An 18,941-nucleotide genomic window follows, 5' to 3' on the forward strand; every position below is an offset into this window, starting at 1 on the left:
CCAGAATGGCAAAAAGATTCCAAAGGATAGAAAAGAGTAGCTGTTGCACTGGGGGAGGGGTAGCCATGGGAAGTTCGGCGACTTCCTTCAAGTACACGAAGGCCCTAATTAAACGGACGGATATGTGGTACCAGGACATGAGACAGGGTGACTTTTAAGGTATCTTAAGTGTAGTGGTCTGTGGGTTTCCTCATAATACCAGAGAGAGAGGGAGGGAGGGAGGGAGGAAGGGAGATGGGAGGAGGGAAGTTGGTTGTGATCGTCTACATGAACTTTATTTACTGAGCAGTAGTAACCTTTTTATTTGGTTATACTATGCATGCAGGAGAGGACACATTAGAGGTGGACACTGTACACTTTGCCAGGCGTCTGTGCAACCACCACTGCATCACAGGCCAGAATGTCACCTGCTCCCCAGAAGGACCCTGGGCCCCTCCCAGGCATTCCCTCTGCAAAGAAAACCGCTTCCCCAGCTTCTCTCCCGTAGGTGTGTGGTGCCGGGCTTTGAACATGGGTACCGGTGGGACCGGTAGATGGCTCCTTCACGTTGCCTGGTGGGACCCCACCGTGTGGATCTGAGGCTGTCTGAATCCCACCGTCTCTTCCTGTCTGCACTGTGTGTGCCCACACTTGTGAGTGTCCCAGCGGGTGTGGGGATGACTGGGCAGACGGCCGGAGAGTTTACCCTGACCTCTGAGCCCAGCTCCTTGTTCTTCCTGCCCAGGTGGCACATGCTCACGTGCAAGATAGGAGACTCCAGGGAAGGGCTGAGGGGCGGGTGGCATGAGAGGCGGTCGTGATGCCTGAGAGGCGGCGTGGACAGCCCGGGAGCGGCAAGCCGGGCAGACGCCCTGGGGCAGGGTGTTGGGCGGCATTTCCATGGCGGAACAGGCCGCTGCCGTTGCTTCCTGAGCTGCCCTAGAGACATGGAAAAGGCCGTTCACGCCTTTGGCCAGATGCCTGGTGGCCTCTTAGAGTAGTTCAACCTCAGCAGAGCCCAGTTCCCCTCCAGAGGGACTGCGGTGACCTGTGTGGTTGTCCTGACACCCTGATGGCCCGAGCTGGCAGGTGCCTTTGCGGTCCTCAGAGCACCCACAGGCTGCCCCTTGCAGGAGCTGGAGGCTGGAGGCTGGGGAGCAGAGCGCCTGCGCTCCACTTCCCGGCTCTGCTGTTGGTTTGGAAAAGTCATTTCCCCATTTCCCAGCGCCTGAGGCCCTCTGAGAGCTGATCCGGTGTCCTGGTCTTACAGCGGCCCGTCAGGGTGGCGGGGCAGGACTGAGGCAGAGGCCTGGCCTGGTGTGATTTCAGAGGGCTGGAGCCTGTTGCCTTATATGACACTGGCTGGCATGGCTCCAGTGGCTTCTGCATCCTCCTGTGTTCGCCTGGTTTGAGTTCCGGGGGGGCCTCGCGGGTGGGCTTGGGCAGCTTCTGGGGGAGGACGGCCCGGGGCCAACCTCAGCCGGGCCACGGGCCCCCCTGCTTGCCCCCTGCACAGTGTGGGTGGTGTTTGGGGTGAGTCTTTGCTCCTTCCCCTCTGTAGAGTAAGTTCTCAGTGTGGAATGAAAAAGTGGTCCTGTTGCCTCTCCCTGTGTCCCAGTGGGAGCTGAGAGGGCAGGGGACTGTGTGTAGAAGGCAGGGAGGGCGGTCAGGATGAAAGGCAGTGGGCAGGCGGGGAGCGCGCCGCCCTCAGATGTGGTTTCTTTTCATCCACTCGCCCCCTCGGCGCTCCTTCTGATGCTTGCCTTCTATTTCTTTCTGGACAGCAGCTCTGTCCTGACCCACCCGGCCCACCTCTTCCCTTCTGGAACCACCCCCAGCTCTGCTTTGCCGGCCTGCCAGCACCCCACCCCCAGGTCGGCCACTCCGCACCCGCTGCGGGTAACAGCGCTCCCCAAGGCCCGGGTTTGGATTAATGAAGCCCAGATGCTGGACTGGGGACTCCGGCTGCAAGTTCTCGCGTTGGAGCAGCAGCTCGGCTTGGAGGGGCCGTCTACCTCCCCCCGCCTGCCCCCTCCCCTTGCTCCTGGCCCAGCTGCTGCTGGGGCTCCCGGGGAACAGCTGGAGAGCAGGTTCTGGCGGTGGGAGCCCAGGGAGATACGCGGGTGGGGCGCCGGATGAGGGCTCCCGTGTTCTGTCCCGTGACGCAGTCCAGATGGGGCTGCCTCTCCCCAGGACTCGGAGGGTGGGTGGGAAAGCTGGGGCGCTCTGCAGAAAGGGAACCGAGGTCACCGGTCCAGAATGGAAGGGGATGGCCGGCCCCTCCCAGGGTGGCCAGATAAAATACAAAGATCACATGGGAGAAACTCAGGCTAAAAAAAATTGTTCTTTATCTATAGGAAGTTCAAATTTAACTGGCATCCTGTATTTTTATTGGCTAAGTCAGGCAGTCCTTACCACCCCCCAGCTGAACTTCTTCTTTAAGTAATAGTTTTATTGGACTGCCACATACAAACAGAACACAGACCGTAAGTGTGTGCTCAGTGGGTTTCCACAAGTCGAACACATGTAAAACCAGCACCCAGATCAAGAAATGAGGGAATTCCCTGGTGGCCCAGTGGTTAGGACGCGGCGCTTCCACTGCCAGGGCCCAGGTTCAGTCCCTGGTTGGGGAACTAAGGTTCCCACGAGCCACATGGTGCGGCCGAATGAAAAGAAAAAGAAGAAGAAGAAATGAGACGTGAGCAGAGCCTGCCCGCCACCCGACCCCTGCCACGTATCCCCGTTTCTGTACTTAGTGTAAGTGAAATCATACACGTGTGTTCTGTTGGAACTGGCTTCTCTCACACAGCCCTGTGAGGCTCCCCCGTGCTGCCGGATGGAGTCGTGGCTCATCCGTAATCGTTCCGCGTGGGCTTGAGATGCGTGAGTGGAGCCCAGTCCCTCTCTCCATTCTAGTGGCGGATCGGTGCTGCTCGTGCCCCTCTCTTTTCTCGTACGCCGTACGTGTGTGCCCGGGATTAGGACTGCCGGGCCGTGGGGCGGGCACACGAACATCGTTATCTTTAGTAGGTCTCGCCAGGCAGTTGGCCGAGGTAGGTGTATGCATCCGTGTCCCTGCCGGCTGTGTGGGAGCGTCTCCCCTCTTTCTCGTGTTTACCCTTCTAATATGTGATGCTGCTGTCTGATGCTGCGTTTTTCCCTTTTTTTTTAATCAAGAGCCTCTTGCCTTGTTGATTTCTCTGATTTTCTTGAATAAGATCAACAAGGCCCCTGCTTCAGGTACCACCTACCCTCCTGGCTTGGAGAAGGCCATTCCCACCTCCGTTCCCCACCAACTGGGAGCCCCTCCTGCACCCACGTGAGGCCATGGCAGCCACAGGCCCTGGGGAAGTTGCAGGGGCGCCTTCAGCACCGCTCAGGCGGGGCTCAGTCCTGCTTCCCCCAGGTACTTCCTTAGGGAAACATCATTTCCGAGGGCTGCCTGTCCCCGATGTCCTGTCCTTCGTTTCCCCGTGGGGTCGTCCCAAGGATGGGGGTAGGGGCGCCCGTGGGGACCCTCCAGCAGTGTTGTTACCAGAGAGCATTTCTCCTCTATGGAGCCGCTTCCAGCCCACCTGGTGTCCTTCGTGTTCCTTCAGTTTCCGCCGGCTTCAGAACCTCTCCTTTGCTTCCCCTGGTGGTGGCTTTCCGCGGGAATCAGCGACTGTGGGCCACATCAGAGTCCGTGCCAGGGGCTGCCTTCTGCTGTCCATGGGGGCAACAAGTGTGTGAAGCCTCGAGGAGGATGTAACCCTCCACCCCTTCTCGCATCGCCCCTCTCCAGCCTCTCCTGGCCACTGCCACCCCTAGCCCTGTCCTCTAGTCTCTGCTTCCCTCCTCTCTTCTTTTTACTCGCTCCAGCCCTCAAGGACCCATGAAAATCAGAGCCACAAACGTTAGCGTCTAAAATCCCCATTAGAGGTCTTTACTCCTGAAGAGTGGAGACACCAGCTCCATCCTGAGTGAATCAGTTAGGACTGTTTGGCGCTAGACTTAGGAGCCCAGCTCAGACTGACTGAAGAAGCCAAAGGGACTTCATCAGCTGAGCCAACCAACCCACTGACCGCACGGGTCCGGGGGCCGGAGGCTTCAGGCAGGGCAGGCTCTGGGTGTTGTCAGGGCTCTATCTCTGCTTGTTGCATTCTCCAGACTGCCCCACAAAGAGGCAGGATGGCCACCAGCGACAGCAGGGTCACCTCCCACCTGATCAGTGGTCCTGCTGGAAAGGCACACGCTCTACTGGTAGCTCCAGCCAAGACCCCGAGGCCACCTCTCAGTGGCTCAAACACAGGGACTGATGGGCCAGGCCTGGCTCACGGGCCCACCCTGGCAGCCGGGATTTGGGCCGGGTGTGGTGGGTGAGGGTTTCTCCAAAAGAAAGTCACTGGATGCTGGCTGAAAAACACAAGAACAAAACCTGGCCTCACCAAGCCCCGGTCACCCACCTTCCACCAGCCTGCATGGGCTGAAAGCTCATGATGCTGCAAGGGAAAGAAAAGGCGACGGTCTGTGCGAAGGAGGTTGAACGGTCCCGATCTCTGTGTAGCACAAATATATAGAGGAAAAAACTAAGCCGGTAAATACCACTATGCGAGCCTCTGAAGTTACCACTTCTTTTAAAAAATAACTTTTTTCTTTTTGCTTATTTTTAAACTTGCCCAGCTTGCATGTTTTATTACTTCTAAAATAAATAATAAACGCTATAAACCAAAGGAGAAAGCCAAAGTTCCCTACGTGGCTCTCCCCTGTTCACGTCTCGGTGTGTGTCCTGCCCCTCCTTGCACCCACCCTGGGGACTTCAATCCCCCCGCCCCAGGGTGGTACACCCCCTCAGTCTCTCTCGCCCCTTCTCTCACAGGCAGCTTCGACGCCAGCTCAGCCTCGTGATCATTGCCCGGCTGCTGGACCAGCAAGGGACGCTCCCTCTCTGGCAAGAGAAGGCCCAGGTGAGTCTCTGCCTCAGCATCCGCTGGGGAAGCCCGGCCGGCTCCTCCCGCTTCTTTTCCCGAAGGTTGGGAGCCTCAGGCCGGCGAAGTCCAGGTGAGTCTGAATTTTCTGCTCACATCCTTGCATTCGACGGTTACTTTTTGCACGCCTACTCTGTGCTCGGCCCTGAGGATAGAGCAGTCAGCTGGGAGCAGGTATTACTTTTTCAAAATATTGCGGTAAAATATACGTAACATAAAATTTACCATTTTAACTTTTTTTTTTTACCATCTTAACAATTCTGAGGGCAGAGTTCTGACCGTTTTGAAGTGTGCAGTTCCACAGTCTTGTGCAACCGCTGCCACCATCCACCTCCAGAACTGTTTCATCCTCCCGGACAGAAAGTCTGAATTCGCTGAACACAACTCCCATTCCCTCCTCCCCAGCCCCTGCTTATATAATTTTTTATAGGTGGAAAAACAACAAAGGTGAAAACGAACACTACTAAATTAACACTGCTCGCCCCCAGTGACCCTTCTGCCCCATGTCAGGCATTCTTGGGGCAGCAGGGGAGGAAGTACCTTCTTTCCTCCACCCTCTGCTCTCCAAAGAGCTCCGACTGCAGCCTCCTTGCAGCTCAGAGAGCAGTAGTTCAGGGGCCCTGGGGGCAGCATGGGTCACAGCCAGCCCGAGGGTGGGTGGCAGGGGGCTTGAGAATGCTCTCACCGGCCTCCCCCCACCCCAAGGGTCTCCCTGGAACCCCAGAGGAGCTGCTGGGTGCAGCTGAGCCGTCTAGTTCTAGCACGAGACAGGCAAGGCAGTCCCGGCGAAAGGCTGCGTCTCTAGTCACTGGAGGTCCACGGGGCAAGCCCGCGGCCAGAGCGCTGAGAGGATGTTCTGGACGCTCCTGGGGCTGGTGGGCTGAGTCTGAGAGGCCACGATCGCAGGGCGGGAGCTCAGAAAGGCGACCGCTTGGGTTGGCTCATCTAAGCAGGCCCGGCCTGGCTGTGCCCCGGCTGCCCCCTCGGCCTTCCATGCTTTCCCCAAGACTTAGGACGGCGTGAGTGTCTTCTCACCCCAGTTCCAGCTGAAGTGTCACCTTCCGCAGGAGGCCTTTGCTGACCACCCAGTCCAAAAAGTGCCCTGGCATCACACACACACACACACACACACACACACACACAGCATCAGCAGCTCCTTGAGTGCAGGGACCAAATGGTTTCTGCTCACTACTGCCCGTCAGCTCCTAGCACAGTACCTGACACACACAGGACCTCAGCACACACGTGTGGGCTGAAGGAACCCAAGGTTGAGTTCCCGGGTGTGCAAAGGAAGGTTCCCCAGGCAGAGACCTCGGGAGGGCAGGAGGGGAGGGTGGCCTGCTCAGGGGTCACTTCACAAAGCTGAGAGCCTGATGACAGAACATCTCTGCGAGAAAGAGAACAGAGGGGCCAAATGGTTAGGGGCGGGGCAGGCAGAGATGCACCAGCGAGGACAAGACAGAGTGATCCCAGGAGGCTCCCGGGGTGGGGGCAGCCTGGTAGACAGGCTTTGGTGTTGACCGGAGTGTGGCCACCGAGCTCCTCGGAGAACCCAACACATGTCAGCAGAGCGGAGGTGAGAGGCCAGAGTGTCGAGATCAGGAAAGGCAGGACTGGCTGCACGTGGTGGGTGGGGGTAGCCGCTGTCCATCCGGCAGCGCTTGTCAGTGATCAGGAAAACACAGGCTGGCTCGAGCATGAGGGTCAGTTCAAGGCTTGGGGTTTTGTTTTGATTTGTTTTTTATTAGCCAGAGCCTACGCGGGGAGAGTGCGGGGAGCGTGATGAGGGCCAGAGAGTGGCGAGGGGAGTGGTGCTGGGGAAGAGCTGGGTGGTCTGGCCTGCCGGGGACCTGGAGGGGAGGCGAGTGAGCGGGGCTGGTGGGGGCGGGGCGGGAGGATGCCTCCCCCAGGGAGAGCTGGCCTGGGAGCTCTCAGTCCGTCTGGCGCGGAGTCCAGCCCTGCCCTTGTGGGTCCCAGCTCCAGGGCCGTCCCACCACACCTGTCACCCACCTGCCCGCGTGCCTGCCGTGCGTTCGTGAGACCCCAGCCTAGCGCCTCCTGTGTGCCAGGCTCTGCACCGGGAGACGACCTCGGAGGAGAGGATGTGAGCGTGAGAGAGGCAGGCCGAGGGCCCCGTGACTGACTCTGCCCGAGGGCAGCGAAGTGGCTTCCAGAGCCGTCCCGAGCCAGGTCTCGAAGGGCGCGTCAGTGCTCGTGCCGCAGGAAGGAGAGAGGCGGCAGGCGGGCCAGGCAAAGCTGCGCCAGACCCGCGGCGGCTGGAGAGGCAGACGGGCAGCTCGAGCCTGCCCGCTGTCCTCCTGATGTGCTTCCCCGTCCCCACTGCAAGCCCGCGGCCGCTGCACGGCCTCCTGCCAGGTCTCTGGGCCGCAGGCGCTCCCCTTTCCAGTCAGGCCTGCCGGGCGGCTCCTTATGAGACACGCCTTCAGAGGGCCACCTTGGCCCTGCAGCCGCCCACGTCAAGCCCCCACGCCCCGCTTTCCCCACAGCTCCTCGACCACGTGGCTGCCTGGGCCCTCCTCGCGGGCCAGCCCAGCCACCCTCTGCACGTGGCTCTGTGCCTGGAGCACTTTTTCCTTTCCACCCGTTACATCCCACCCGAAGTGGTGGCTCTAACGTGCTGCAGAGCATGACTGAGCCCCGGTGCGGGACAGATGGGGAAATGGAGGCAGGCATGGTTAGGAGACTTCTCAGGGTCACATAGTGGGAAAGCCGTGGAGCCAGGATGCAAACCCAGGTGCCTGGGACCCCTGCAGTGTGCCGTCTCTGCTTCTCCAGCCCCTTCCTTGGATCCTGTTGTGGTGACGGCCTGGACCACACCTGCTGCTTCAGCTGAGGTGCCCGGCTGGTCCCTTGAGCTTTGGTCCTGGCTGGCAGATAGGAGGACAAGGGCCGGCCCTTCCTTCATCCATGCATAAGTGCTTGATAAACCTTAGCAATTGATTTACCGTGAAGGGGACTTCAGTGGTTGAGAATTGGCTCGTTGAAGGAGAGGATCTGGGGTGAGTGCCCAGGCAGCGGGTTCTCAGGGCACCACTGGGCAGGAGGAGTCCCTGATGCCTGGATCGCTTGGTTCTCCATCTCAGACTGCAGCCGGAGGCCCCAGGAGCAGGTGCTGAAGAACTGAATTTGAGAGACAGGACTTCTGTAGGTGGTCGAGATGCAGCAGCCCCAAGGCTTGCATCTTCCAGGAGAGCCTCAGGTTCAAACTGCTTCCTTCGTGGTGTTCCTGCAGATCATGGGAATATCCCAGAAACAGCAGGGTTTTGGCCCCAAGGCACTAGTGTGCTCCAGACACGGCTCAGGGCACTGAAGATACAACCCTGAACAGCGTTCGTTCAGTCTCCTCCCCTCATGAAACTCAGCGGAGACAGACACAGGCACCAAGAGAGAAGTAAATCTTTGGCATTCCAGATGGTGATAAGTGCTATGGAGAAAAATAATGCCAGATAAAGAGGAGGAGGAGTGTTGGGGGGATGCTGTTTTATAGGGGTGAACAGAGAAGGGGACATTTGAGCACCGACCTAAAGGAGCCACGCAGGTTTCTTGGGGAAAAGCATTCCGGGCAGAGGGAACAGCCGGTGCAAAGGCACTGGGGCAGGCAAAGGCCTCTCAGGTTGGAGGCAAAAGGAGAGGCTGGTGTGGCTGGAGCAGAGGGCTGAGGGTGGGTAGGAGGAGCTGAGGTCAGAGGTAAGTGGGGACTCAGGTGGGGGCTTGACTTTCATGCCAAAGTGGAGAGCCACTGGAAGGTTTTGATTAAGAGGAGGGACATAATCTGATTTTTAAATTTTTTTACAATTACACTGGCTGCTGTGTTGAGACTAGACTGTTGCGGGCGGAAGGAGGCAATTGCAGTAATCCTGGCAACAGCTGATGGTGGTTTGGCCTGAGGAGCTGGCGGCGCACGCAGGTGGCGAGCAGTGGTGAGATTCTAGGTGTATTTCCCAAGTACAGCCAGCAGGATGTGGAATGGGAGAGAAAGGAGGCGAGGAGGCCTCCAAGACCTATGCAGCTGGCAGAATGGAGAAGCCCTTTACCGAGACAGGCAAGACACAGGTGGAACAGGTTTGGAGAGAAATCGGGAGTTCGTTTCTTATCCCAGGCCACCTCTTACAACACAGCAAGCCTGCTTTGTCAAGCCACGCCTTCCAGTTTGGAGATTGGAAAACACGAGCTTCAAATGGCCAAAACCAAGGGAGACAGAGTTTTGCATCTACTATGGAAAGGCCAGCTGCAGACCTGACCTGCTATTCGTTCATTTGCTCATTTAACAAATGCTTATTAAGCATATACAATAGTTCCTGCTATCCGCGGGGGATACAGTCCAAGATGTCTAGTGAGTGCCTGAAATGATGGATAGTACTGAAACCTATATATGCTATGTTTTTTTTCCTGTACATACCTACCAATGATAAAGTTTAATTTATAAATTAGGCACAGTAAAAGATTAATAACAATAATAATGAAATAGAACAATTATAACAATATACTGCAATAAAAGCTACGTGAGTGTGGTCTCTCCCCATCAAAATATCTTATTGTATAAACTGGATGCCTTTTTCATCATAACTAAGCCCTTATCGTGCACTGTGGCCATAACTTTTACATTTTGAGATGCAGTAGCAAAACCAGCATGGGTTTCTTTTTCCTTCTTCGCAATTTCACGGATCGGAGATTTGTTCTTACTGTAGATCTTAGCAACCTCAGCATGTGATTTTTTTCCCTTCCTTCTAAAGTCCAGAACTTTCACCTTGTCACTTAAAGGAAGCACTTTACGGCTTCTCTTTGACATATCTGAATTGCCAGCATCACTACCCTTGTGCGTTGGGACCGTTATTAAGTAAAATAAGGGTTACTTGAGCACAAGAACACAAGCACTGCAGTACTGCGACAGTCGATCTGATAACTGAGACGACCACCCGGTGACTAACGGGGTAGGATCCGCTGGGCACAGGGACGTTCACATCCGGGGAGGAACGGAGCAGGACTGCGCGAGATTTCATCACGCTAGTCAGAAGGGCGCGCGCTATTGAAAACTTAAAAACTGTTTACTTCTGGAATTTTCCATTTCATATTTTCGGATCTCGGTTGACCACGGGTATCTGAAACGGTGGAAAGTGAAACTTCGGATAAGGCGGAACAACTGTGCCATGTGCCAGGTGCTGTGCAAGGCTCTGGGGACACTGCAGTGACCCAAAACTGTCCTCACGGAGCTTACGTTCTAGTGAGGGGCAGGCGACAAGTAATAATAAACATAACAAACAAGAAAATTACATAGCATGTCAGAAGGGGTGCTTGCTGCCGGGTAGATGGGCGGGCAGGTGTGGGGGGGGGGCGCTCACTGGGAAGGTGGGCCCGGAGGAAGGCTGGAAGGTGGAGGGGGCAGCCGCTCAGTGTCCGGTCAGAAGGCCCAGGCAGGGCCCAGGCTCCAGGGAACAACAGGGGCCACCCGGGGCCTCGCAGACATTTAAGATGCTGGCCTTCTCCGCTGGGCCGATAGAAGCAGCTGCCGGAGTCTGAGCACAGGAGGGACCGCCGTGTGGACAGTTGCCTCGCTGGAACTGTCTGCCGCCTCTTGCCGGGCAAACCGACAAGGCCAGCGGAGGCCTGCCTTTTTGGGTGATCATTTGCTTCTTGTCTGGGGACGTCTGTCCTAACAGGCTAAGTGTTTGCAGAGACAGCTCCCAGCGGTGGGGGTAAAGTGGGGAGGCGTGCTGGTCAGAGCCTGGCCCTGCTGGGACCCACGCAGCCCAAATAAGTCCTGACCGCGCGGAGAAGGGTGTGTCTCCCAGGGAGGGGATGACTGCGGCTGCCAGAGCTGGGAACAAAGGAGAATAAGCAATCAGAAGGCAGCAGCTTGCCGTGCTGAGCAGAGTGAAGCTGTTTTCACAGAGTGAGAGGAAAACCGTGGGAGCAGCCAGCCACTGCTGTGTGCTCCCCGGCCCAGCCCGGCCCGCCCAGGGCTCCTAGCAGGGAGGGTCCCAGCTGGGGCGGGGCTGCCTGCCGAAGGGCTGCTTCTGGGGGCGTGGGCTGCAGAGCCCGCTCCTGTGCTTGCACAGCTGTGAGCCCGGAGCAGGCAGGGCTGTTTTGGAAACTATCGCCAGACTTGGAAGGCCTGAGCAAGGCGGCACAGCTCTGGTGTCGGTGGAGCTCTAGATGGTGCCTCTCTTCGCCCAGAACCTTCCCCCTCTCTCTCTCCCTGCCTCCTGCCCTCCCTCTCTGAAGGGATCAGACGCTAGGCCAAGAAGCCCTGGCCCCTTTCCAGGAGCCGAGGCCCCGGGCCTGACTCCTCGCCCTCACTCAGCCCAGCTGCTCTTGTGGGCTTTCTAAGCCCGTGGCTGGCCGAGGTGCTGAGCAGGTGTCTGCGGGTGAGTCAGGGGGAAGAAGCCAGGTGTGCCAGGCAGGGCTGGGCTCGGGCAGGGAGCTGGCCCAGAGGCTTAGCCCTCGCCCTTTGGGCCAGCCTCCACCTGCTACATCTAAAGACACGGTGCCTCTGTGAACTCCCCTGGCCCAGCTCTTTCCTTCTGCATCCTCCCTCCCCAGGGTTACAGGTGGCCTCAGAGGGGCCCAGGGCTCAGAGACTGCCTGCCTCCTGAAGCCCCGGCCGTGAGTTAGCTCTGGGGCAGCTGGTGGTCCTTGCTGGGGCCCACCCGAGGCTGCCCAAACCAGGTGCAGGGGCTGGGTGGGAAGGAGTGGCTGGATGCAGACACCTGGACTTATGCAGGCCACGTGCCCCCATTTGTTCAGAGATGGGGGGTAGGGCAGCTAGCAGATTGGGTGATATAATACATTAACCAAAGGGCAGTGTGTGCACCTCGCGGGGAATCCCATTCCAACAAAGCAACTGCCTAAGGACATTTTTGAGACAATCAGAGAAAACTGAACACAGGTGTTTGATCGTGTAAGGAATTCCTGGTAATTTTGTTGGGCAAGAGAATGATGTGATTATGTTGGGGAAAAAAATCCTTATCCTTTTCTGTTTGAAGCTCTTTGTGGGTAAAATGATACGGTGTTCGGATTTGCTTTGAAATTCTCTGGAAGGAAAAAGGCGGAGGGGGGCTGGGGGCGATGAGTGCAGTCATCGTTCACGTTCACAGAGATGAGTAGGGAGGTAGTTCCCAACCTCTCTTCTTTCAGGAGTGTTGAAAACGCCCGTGGTGAGAAGTTAAATGACAATAGAGGGCCAGCAGGCCTGAGCAGCAGCTCAGGGTGGGAAGGTCTTGTCCTGTGGCAGAGGAGACCCTCTTCTGGTCTTGGTTCTTCTAAGCCCTGAGTGTCTGCTCAGTCCTGGGATGTGGGTTAAGTCCTCCTCGTTCACTTGTCTAAAGGACGCATGCCCTGCGAGCATGAGAGCCTCTTCTCCCGGGAAGAAGGGGTGTGCTTGTCTCCGTTTCACGGATGGGGACAGGCCCCGAGAGGCCACATGGCTCCCAAAGGAAAAGGTGCCCCCAGGTCGTGGAGCCAATGGTCTGGCTCCAGAGCCTAGGCTCTGACCCATGCCTGCCAGCCGGCGTGTCCCGGCCATGCGTCCCCGAAGTGCCCCAAGCACTCGTGAGTTATGGCCGCCCTTCTCTCCCCAGCTGTCCTCGCTCAGGCATCTCCTGAGCCTCATGAGGCCATCAACCCTGGGGCAGTACCTGGGCCCTGAGACCATGCCGCCCGGCCAGGAGAAGCAGCCAAAGGCCAGTGCCCAGCTAGACCACAAGGTGAGCACCCAGCCCCTGCCCGCCTCCGCCAAGGCACCACCCCAGGGTAGCAGGGAAGGCTGGGCTGTCCACAAGGCACAGCCTGGGGCCCTTAAGGCTGCCCGTCCCGAAAGCCCGGGGCCTCGGGGCAGGGCCCAGCCAGCTACTCCCGCCCATCTCCCCAGAGCCTGTGCCCCTCACGGAGGCGCAGTGGGCACAGGCGTGCAGGCTTGTGAGTTTCGCTGTGGCCTTTGCGGCCTGGCGTGGCTTTGCCAGCCGCGTTAGAGAGGACGCAGGAGCTGCAGCGCTGGCGAGGGGAGTGGGGTGGGAAGGGAGTGCCCTAAAGGAGAAGCCCAGGGAATGTTCAGGTGCATGAGGCCCCATGTTTCCTGCGAGTGGAGCTGGGTGCAGCTCCCTGTTCCTATTTCCCGTGGTCCTCACTGAGGCTGAGTCCTTGGCCTTCCCCCAGTTCTTCCTAATTGACTTTCCAGACGTCGCCCAGCTTTCCTGAAAGCCATGCTTCGGCGGCAGTCAGGGGCGACAAGGTACCCCAGAGCCTGCCGGTTGTGGGGCTTGGAGTGACCAGGCCTGTGGCCGGGGGTGAATGTCAAGTGGGGGGGTGGTGTAGGGGCTTCAGCCTGGGAATCCCAAGCCTGGCTCCCTGGGGAGTTGGGGGATAGAGCTCAGTGAGCTCCCCCATCCCTGGGGACTCAGGGATGAAGGATGCAGATAGGCATCCTGCTAATTTAGGAGGGCGGTAGTTCCAGAAAGCTCACCCGGGGGTTGGATGTTGACATCCAGAAGGCCAGCCTTTGGGCATCATTCTGCAAATCAGATATAAGTGAATTAATTACAATGAATACAAATGAACTGTTAAGAAGATATGACAACCCCCAGGTGTACGCTCCTCTCCTGGAACTCGCAGGAAAGGTTATCTCTCAGTTGTGCCTAATGTCGGTGAGCTTACGTGAGCTGTCCCCGGGCCCTGTTCCCCTTTGCCGGCTGTTTCCCGTGAAACTGGAGCTCGTTACGGAGGCTAAGTCTGGGTATTCCGGGGGCTCTGCAACAGAGGTGGGGTCAGCCCCTCGGGGTGGTCTGTCTGAGCAGGACACAGGTGCGCAGGCCCCAGGTCTGGGCTGGGGGAAGGGAAAAAGAGAGAAGGGGAGGGGCGAGAGAGAAGAGGAGGCTTGTGTCTGGTCTGACCAAGGAAAAGCTGCCCTCCAGGCCACTGGGGCCGCCTCTGGACCTCGCCTCACAGTCTGGTAGCAGATGTGCCTTCAACAGCCTGGGAAGAGAGGGGAGTAAGTGGGCTGAGGGTATCCTTTTATATTTGAGGACTGTTCTCGTGCATGTAAAGGAGGCTGTGAAGTGTCAACCCCGGTCGGCTGCATATTGGAAATGACCCATTTGGCCTGGAAACACGAGGGGCCGGCGTGTCTTGGCCGGGTGCTGGTCCAGGGCAGCAAAAGAGGCAAGTGAGGCCCGGGCAGCTCTTGGATGCCTTTGCTGCAGCTCGAGCCCGCTGGGATTGATCCTGCTCCGAGGTAGCCAAGAGCAGAGAAGGGATGTGGAGGGGTGGGGCTGGTGCGGGCACAGGGCAGCAGTCTGCACAGCGACGCAGAGCATCCTGTCCCCCTGGGCCAGGTACTCTCCAGACCGGGAGGGCCGGGTGGGGCAGACGACTGGACTTCCGCAGCCCAGCCCCACTCCCCGCTGAGCCCACGGACTCCTCGTTAGGGCCCAGGCGTGTTTCATCTTCAAAGATGATCGGGCTACTCACTGGCCGAAAAGAGCGGGGGCGTCATCTGCCCTGCTTTACAGGGAGTGGTGGTCTGGGCTGGCCGAGCCTTTTATCCCTAGAGCTCGAAGTCTTTGCCTTCTTTCTGCTTGGGGTGCAGCGGGGAAATTAAGGCCGGAGTGAGGTTGGCCTGAGGCAACCCAGCCTGGAGGAAATGGGGACAGGCCCTTCCCAGCGTTTGGGGCAGCCCTGCTGGGCCCCGCCCCCAGGCCCCTCACTCCTGTCTGGGAGATTTCCTGCCAAGACTGCTGGGTCGCAGCCCTCCTCCAGCTCTGCAGATAAACACTTCTGCCAGCCTCCGCTCCCCGCCCCCCCTCCTGTCTCTGCCTGGGGCCTTGGCCCAGGCTCCTCCCGCCCCCAGGAAGCTCCCAGCCTTCTTCTCCTGGTCCTGCCTTCCCCGGAGGCTGGGTGCTCCCTGCCCGGGGTGTGACTCTCCTCACTGATCCCGTGGCTTTGCAGTTGTCCCTTGACTTGTCTGTCTCCCCAGCTAGACTGTGGGCACAGCTGGTGTCTCAGCATCGCGTGCTGTGTTGGGCGCTAGATGGTTGAATGAGGGCACAAATGAATGAATGCAGTTGTAATTCTCCCGCTCTGAACTCTCTCCTTCCACCCCATTCTGGCCCTCCCACCCCTCTGCTGGAAAGCACCCTCCCTCTGCACGCCCTCCACCCTCAGACCAGCCTCTGTGTATAGGCCCCCTTGTCTCTTGATGTCCTTATTTCATTAAGGCTACAAGGGTTGATGGCCTGGGCTTCTCTTGTTGGAGGCCCTTGACTTTGGAAGTGTCACCTGCTTATGAGAGAACCAATCACAGCCATTGTTTGTAATTATAAGCTAGTGAGATTCCTGCCTGAGAAAGCTAACCACCAAGTTCAACAAAAGAAGCAACTTGCTCCTTCTGCAACACTGCAGGGGTGGGATGGGAGGCGGGAGGGGGCTGGGGGGGGCGGGTTCTGTCCTAGCTCAAGAGTCACAAAGCGTCCTAGCAAATCAGGGCAGAGCTTGTGTGGAAAATAGGAATCCTGCTTCTGAACGGGGTGATGAGAGTACTTTGAGCATTTTAAAGTGCTTTTGGCTAAAGAAGTTACTCAGCCCCTGGGTGATTTTCGGCAGCCCTGTGCTTGCCTGGTTTGAGAGGGGTTCTCCCAGAGGAGAAGGAGCATCGAGATGAGAGTGACGCCGGGGGGTCTGGGGCTGCCCTGCAAGGAGTTTGCGCCCCGCATGTTTGAGAGAGGTGGGCGAGGATGTCTTAATGCAGGCTTGTACTCTGAGAGTTGGCCTCCAGATGCTTCCCTCTGGCCCATGGGTACCAATTCTGCAAGAGGCCAGCTCCTTCCCAGGCCTCCGTGTGTGTGTGAGGCTGTCCTTTCCGCCTCTGTGCAAACATCTTGTAACTGGACTCTGTATTTCACTGTCTCCTCAAAGCGACGAGCTCTGCCGTACAGCCCAGAACCAGGGGTTTCCTGGGGACTTTCTGTTTTCTTTTAGCTGTCTTGCCTCAACCATATTTGCCCAGACTTAACTCATTTTTATCGAGATGACTGTCTTGTTAAACCTCCGTCGCGTGTGACGTTCCTGTTGACCACACTTCCCTACCCTTCCTGACTTCTCCCTGGCCTTCTGCCACATGGATGCTACAGGGAAGGAATTTGGGGCTCTGTGTTTCCCCTAGGGATTTGGAAGGTCTGTAGAACCAGGATCTTTATGGTAGGGTGGAACTTTTCCCCCAGTTTGGTTAAATTTGGGAAGTTTGAGGAAGTTAACCATCTCTCTTTCCATTGTGTGGAAAGAAAACTAAGGCCACGGAGGGGGATGTCCCAGCATTGGGGCTGCACTGAGGCACCCGCCAGTTCTGTCTCCTCCTCTGCCCCTTGGGCACGCCCTCCTCAGAGCCCGACAGTGCCCTCACGGGACAGACAGCCGGGGACCCACGGAGGGTTCTGCATCTGTGATGGGCCCTGACCCCCCAGGGCCCAGCCGCAAGAGGCCACCCCACCCAGACTGAGCCTGGCAGCTGCAAGGGGCTCCCATCGGCTTCCTCACCCTGCGCACGCCTCTCCACGCACGTGGCCTGTGCTCGCGTCTCCGTGCTCGTGAGGCTTGTTTATAGGAGAAGTGCGTGTGTGAACAGGGAAGGGGCGGGCTGTGCTCTGGGCTTGGCTGAAGCTCGGGTGAACCCCGCCCTGCCTCACAGATTCCTCTGAACTCACGCCTGGCGTCTCTGCACATCTGCAGAGGGCACGGGACTGCCGCGCATGTGTGTGTGTGCACGTGTCCTGTGCGTGCGTGTTGTATGTTGTATATCTTTACGGTGTGCCCGTGTGTTAACAGAGTTGACAAACAAGTTTTACTGCTTTTGCTCCTGCGCTGGCCTGTCCCTGTGTCGGGTGACCCTGCCGAGAGCTGCCTTACGTGACTGGGTGTGGTTGGGGAGTTGGGGGCTGCCCTCCGGCTCTCTGCGCCCTGCACTCTCCCGCTGCCACTCGACACCAGCAGGGGGACGTGGACTCCCTCAGGCTTGTCTGGGGCACAGGCTCCTGGCCCTCGTGGCACCCAGCAGGACAGGTGGAGCAGGAAGCCCTCCCTCTCCCTCCACTCTCTGCCTTCTCCCCTGAGCTGCCTGCCCCTTGCCCCACACCTTAGGGAGAGCCACGCCCACAGGGCTGGGGGCCTTGGTCAGGCCAGGATTAGGAGGACTGGTTTTGAAGAATGGACAGTGGCTATTGAGGACCCCCGAGTTCTTCCTCTGGCTAGGCTGCGTCGGGTTCCTCCTCACTTCCTCCAAAATGAGGAACAGCTGACACCTTTGGAAATAAACTTCGAAGAGGTGACCCCTGGGGAGGTGACCTCTGGGTAGCTGACCCTAAAGGGAGATCCGTGCCCCAGATACACATCCCAGCCACCTGAGTGGCCGCTGAGCTCCTTCACAGTGGGTACCTCTGAGCGTCTGCAGGCGCGTGGGGCCGGGGGCCCAGGCCAGCTTTGATTGACTCCCAGGAATTCTGGCTTCTTTGCGGGTGTACGAGCAGGGCTTACAGCGATGTTGTTGAGCTGGGGAGGGGAGGCTTAGATTCTGCAGGCGGCTGTTGTTGAAGCCCAGCCAGCCCGAGTCCTCGGCAGCTCTAGCCTGCCCTCTGGCCTGCCCCCCCCCCCAGGCTCAGTCCTCCTAAGGACCCTTCAAGGGTCCCTCCCGTAGACACCGTCCTTACCCCGTGCGGGTGACTCACCTGCTTCTGCCCCAGGACCCCCCTGCCTCTGTCTCTCCATCCTTCAGGTCCCCCTGGACAACTCTGCGATCGTCTTTCTCCCATTCTTTCGCAGGAATAAGCGAACCTGAGTGCCTGTCACATCATATTCAAACCGCCCCATCCAAGGCCTGTGTCAGCTGGCCCTGCTTCATCCATGCGGTTTTTCTCCTGTGCATCAAACCACTCCATTCGATTCCAAGCAGGGGGTGTCTGTCCCAGAAACCCTCCATTCTCAGGCCCGTGTCTTTGCCCTGCTGGTCCTCCTTCCTGGCGATGCCAGGCCTGTCTCTCCTGTCCTTGGATTGCGGTGGTCATGACAGTCTGTTCACTCAGCCAGTGGCATGGCCACACATTGCTTCACACACCTGAACAGAGTTGCCTTTGAGGGTTGGGTCCAGGGTCTATCTCAACCACATGCTTCCATTAAGATGCCTGCCCTGGGGCCTCCCTGGTGGCGCAGTGGTTGAGAGTCCGCCTGCCGATGCGGGGGACACGGGTTCGTGCCCCGGTCTGGGAGGATCCCACATGCCGCGGAGCGGCTGGGCCCGTGAGCCATGGCCGCTGGGCCTGCGCGTCCGGAGCCTGTGCTCCGCGACGGGAGAGGCCACAACAGTGAGAAGCCTGCGTACCACAAAAAAAAAAAAAAAATGCCTGCCCTGAGCAGGTACAGTCTGGTGAGGGACCTTCTCCCCGCCCCCCCCCGCCCCCGCCACAGCTGCACCCAGCCCCGCCCAGCAGCCTCGGGAGTGTGGGTGGGGGGAGCAGTGCCCGCTTGCGGGGTCTTAGTTTCCCGACCAGGGATCGAACCCAGGCCCCAGCAGTAAGAGGGCCGAGTCCCAACCACTGGACCACCAGGGAGTTCAGCAGTGCCTTCTAGGAGCCCTGTGTAAGCAGCTTGGGCTCAGCTCCCGCTGTCACACACCTGAGCGGGGAGCGGGAAGGGTGTGTGAGGCCCCTCACTAGCTGTCCTCAGCCTGGAGGGGCAGTTGCCAGACAGACCATGGCCCCCTCAACTGCTCTTCTGCTCACCGCCTGTCCTGTCCCTTCTCACCCCGTCTTTGCCAGGACCCTGTAGTGACAGAAACACAAACACACGTCCCAAGAGGTCCTGGGACGGCTCATCAGGCTCAGCTGGACCAGCGCTGAGCAGTGTCGTGAAACTGCAGTGTCGCGCTCTGCATGTCTAGGCTCTGCCTTTTGGTGCGTTCGCAGGCAGCTTTCCCGCTGCTTCTCAGACACCCCGGGC

At 58.3% G+C, this 18,941-nt stretch overlaps 1 protein-coding gene and 1 long non-coding RNA gene across 6 annotated transcripts in view; one reads left to right on the forward strand and one right to left on the reverse strand.

Moving 5' to 3' along the window:
• The window catches only part of FAM178B (family with sequence similarity 178 member B), a 44,059-nt gene that overhangs the window by 15,374 nt on the left and 9,744 nt on the right, over window positions 1–18,941 (forward strand). The window contains exons 6-7 of the mRNA XM_033838516.2: window positions 4,838–4,925; window positions 12,545–12,670. Coding sequence (XP_033694407.1) covers window positions 4,838–4,925; window positions 12,545–12,670 — 214 coding nt within the window. The remainder of the gene's footprint in view (window positions 1–4,837; window positions 4,926–12,544; window positions 12,671–18,941) is intronic.
• On the reverse strand, window positions 2,311–15,071 carry LOC117307891 (uncharacterized). 5 transcript variants are annotated; one of them, XR_012325591.1, is made up of 5 exons: window positions 14,430–15,055; window positions 13,617–13,934; window positions 13,426–13,473; window positions 6,957–10,782; window positions 2,311–6,333 (listed from the first exon to the last, which is right to left on the reverse strand). It is a non-coding gene; the product is annotated as an uncharacterized lncRNA (long non-coding RNA). The 5 variants fall into 5 exon arrangements; XR_012325590.1 differs by having other exon boundaries at window positions 13,426–13,934; window positions 14,430–15,056; XR_004521802.2 differs by having other exon boundaries at window positions 2,311–3,681; window positions 4,183–6,333; window positions 6,957–13,934; window positions 14,430–15,047.

Source organism: Tursiops truncatus, chromosome 14 (genome assembly GCF_011762595.2).
Source record: "Tursiops truncatus isolate mTurTru1 chromosome 14, mTurTru1.mat.Y, whole genome shotgun sequence".
Classification (NCBI taxonomy): domain Eukaryota; kingdom Metazoa; phylum Chordata; class Mammalia; order Artiodactyla; family Delphinidae; genus Tursiops; species Tursiops truncatus.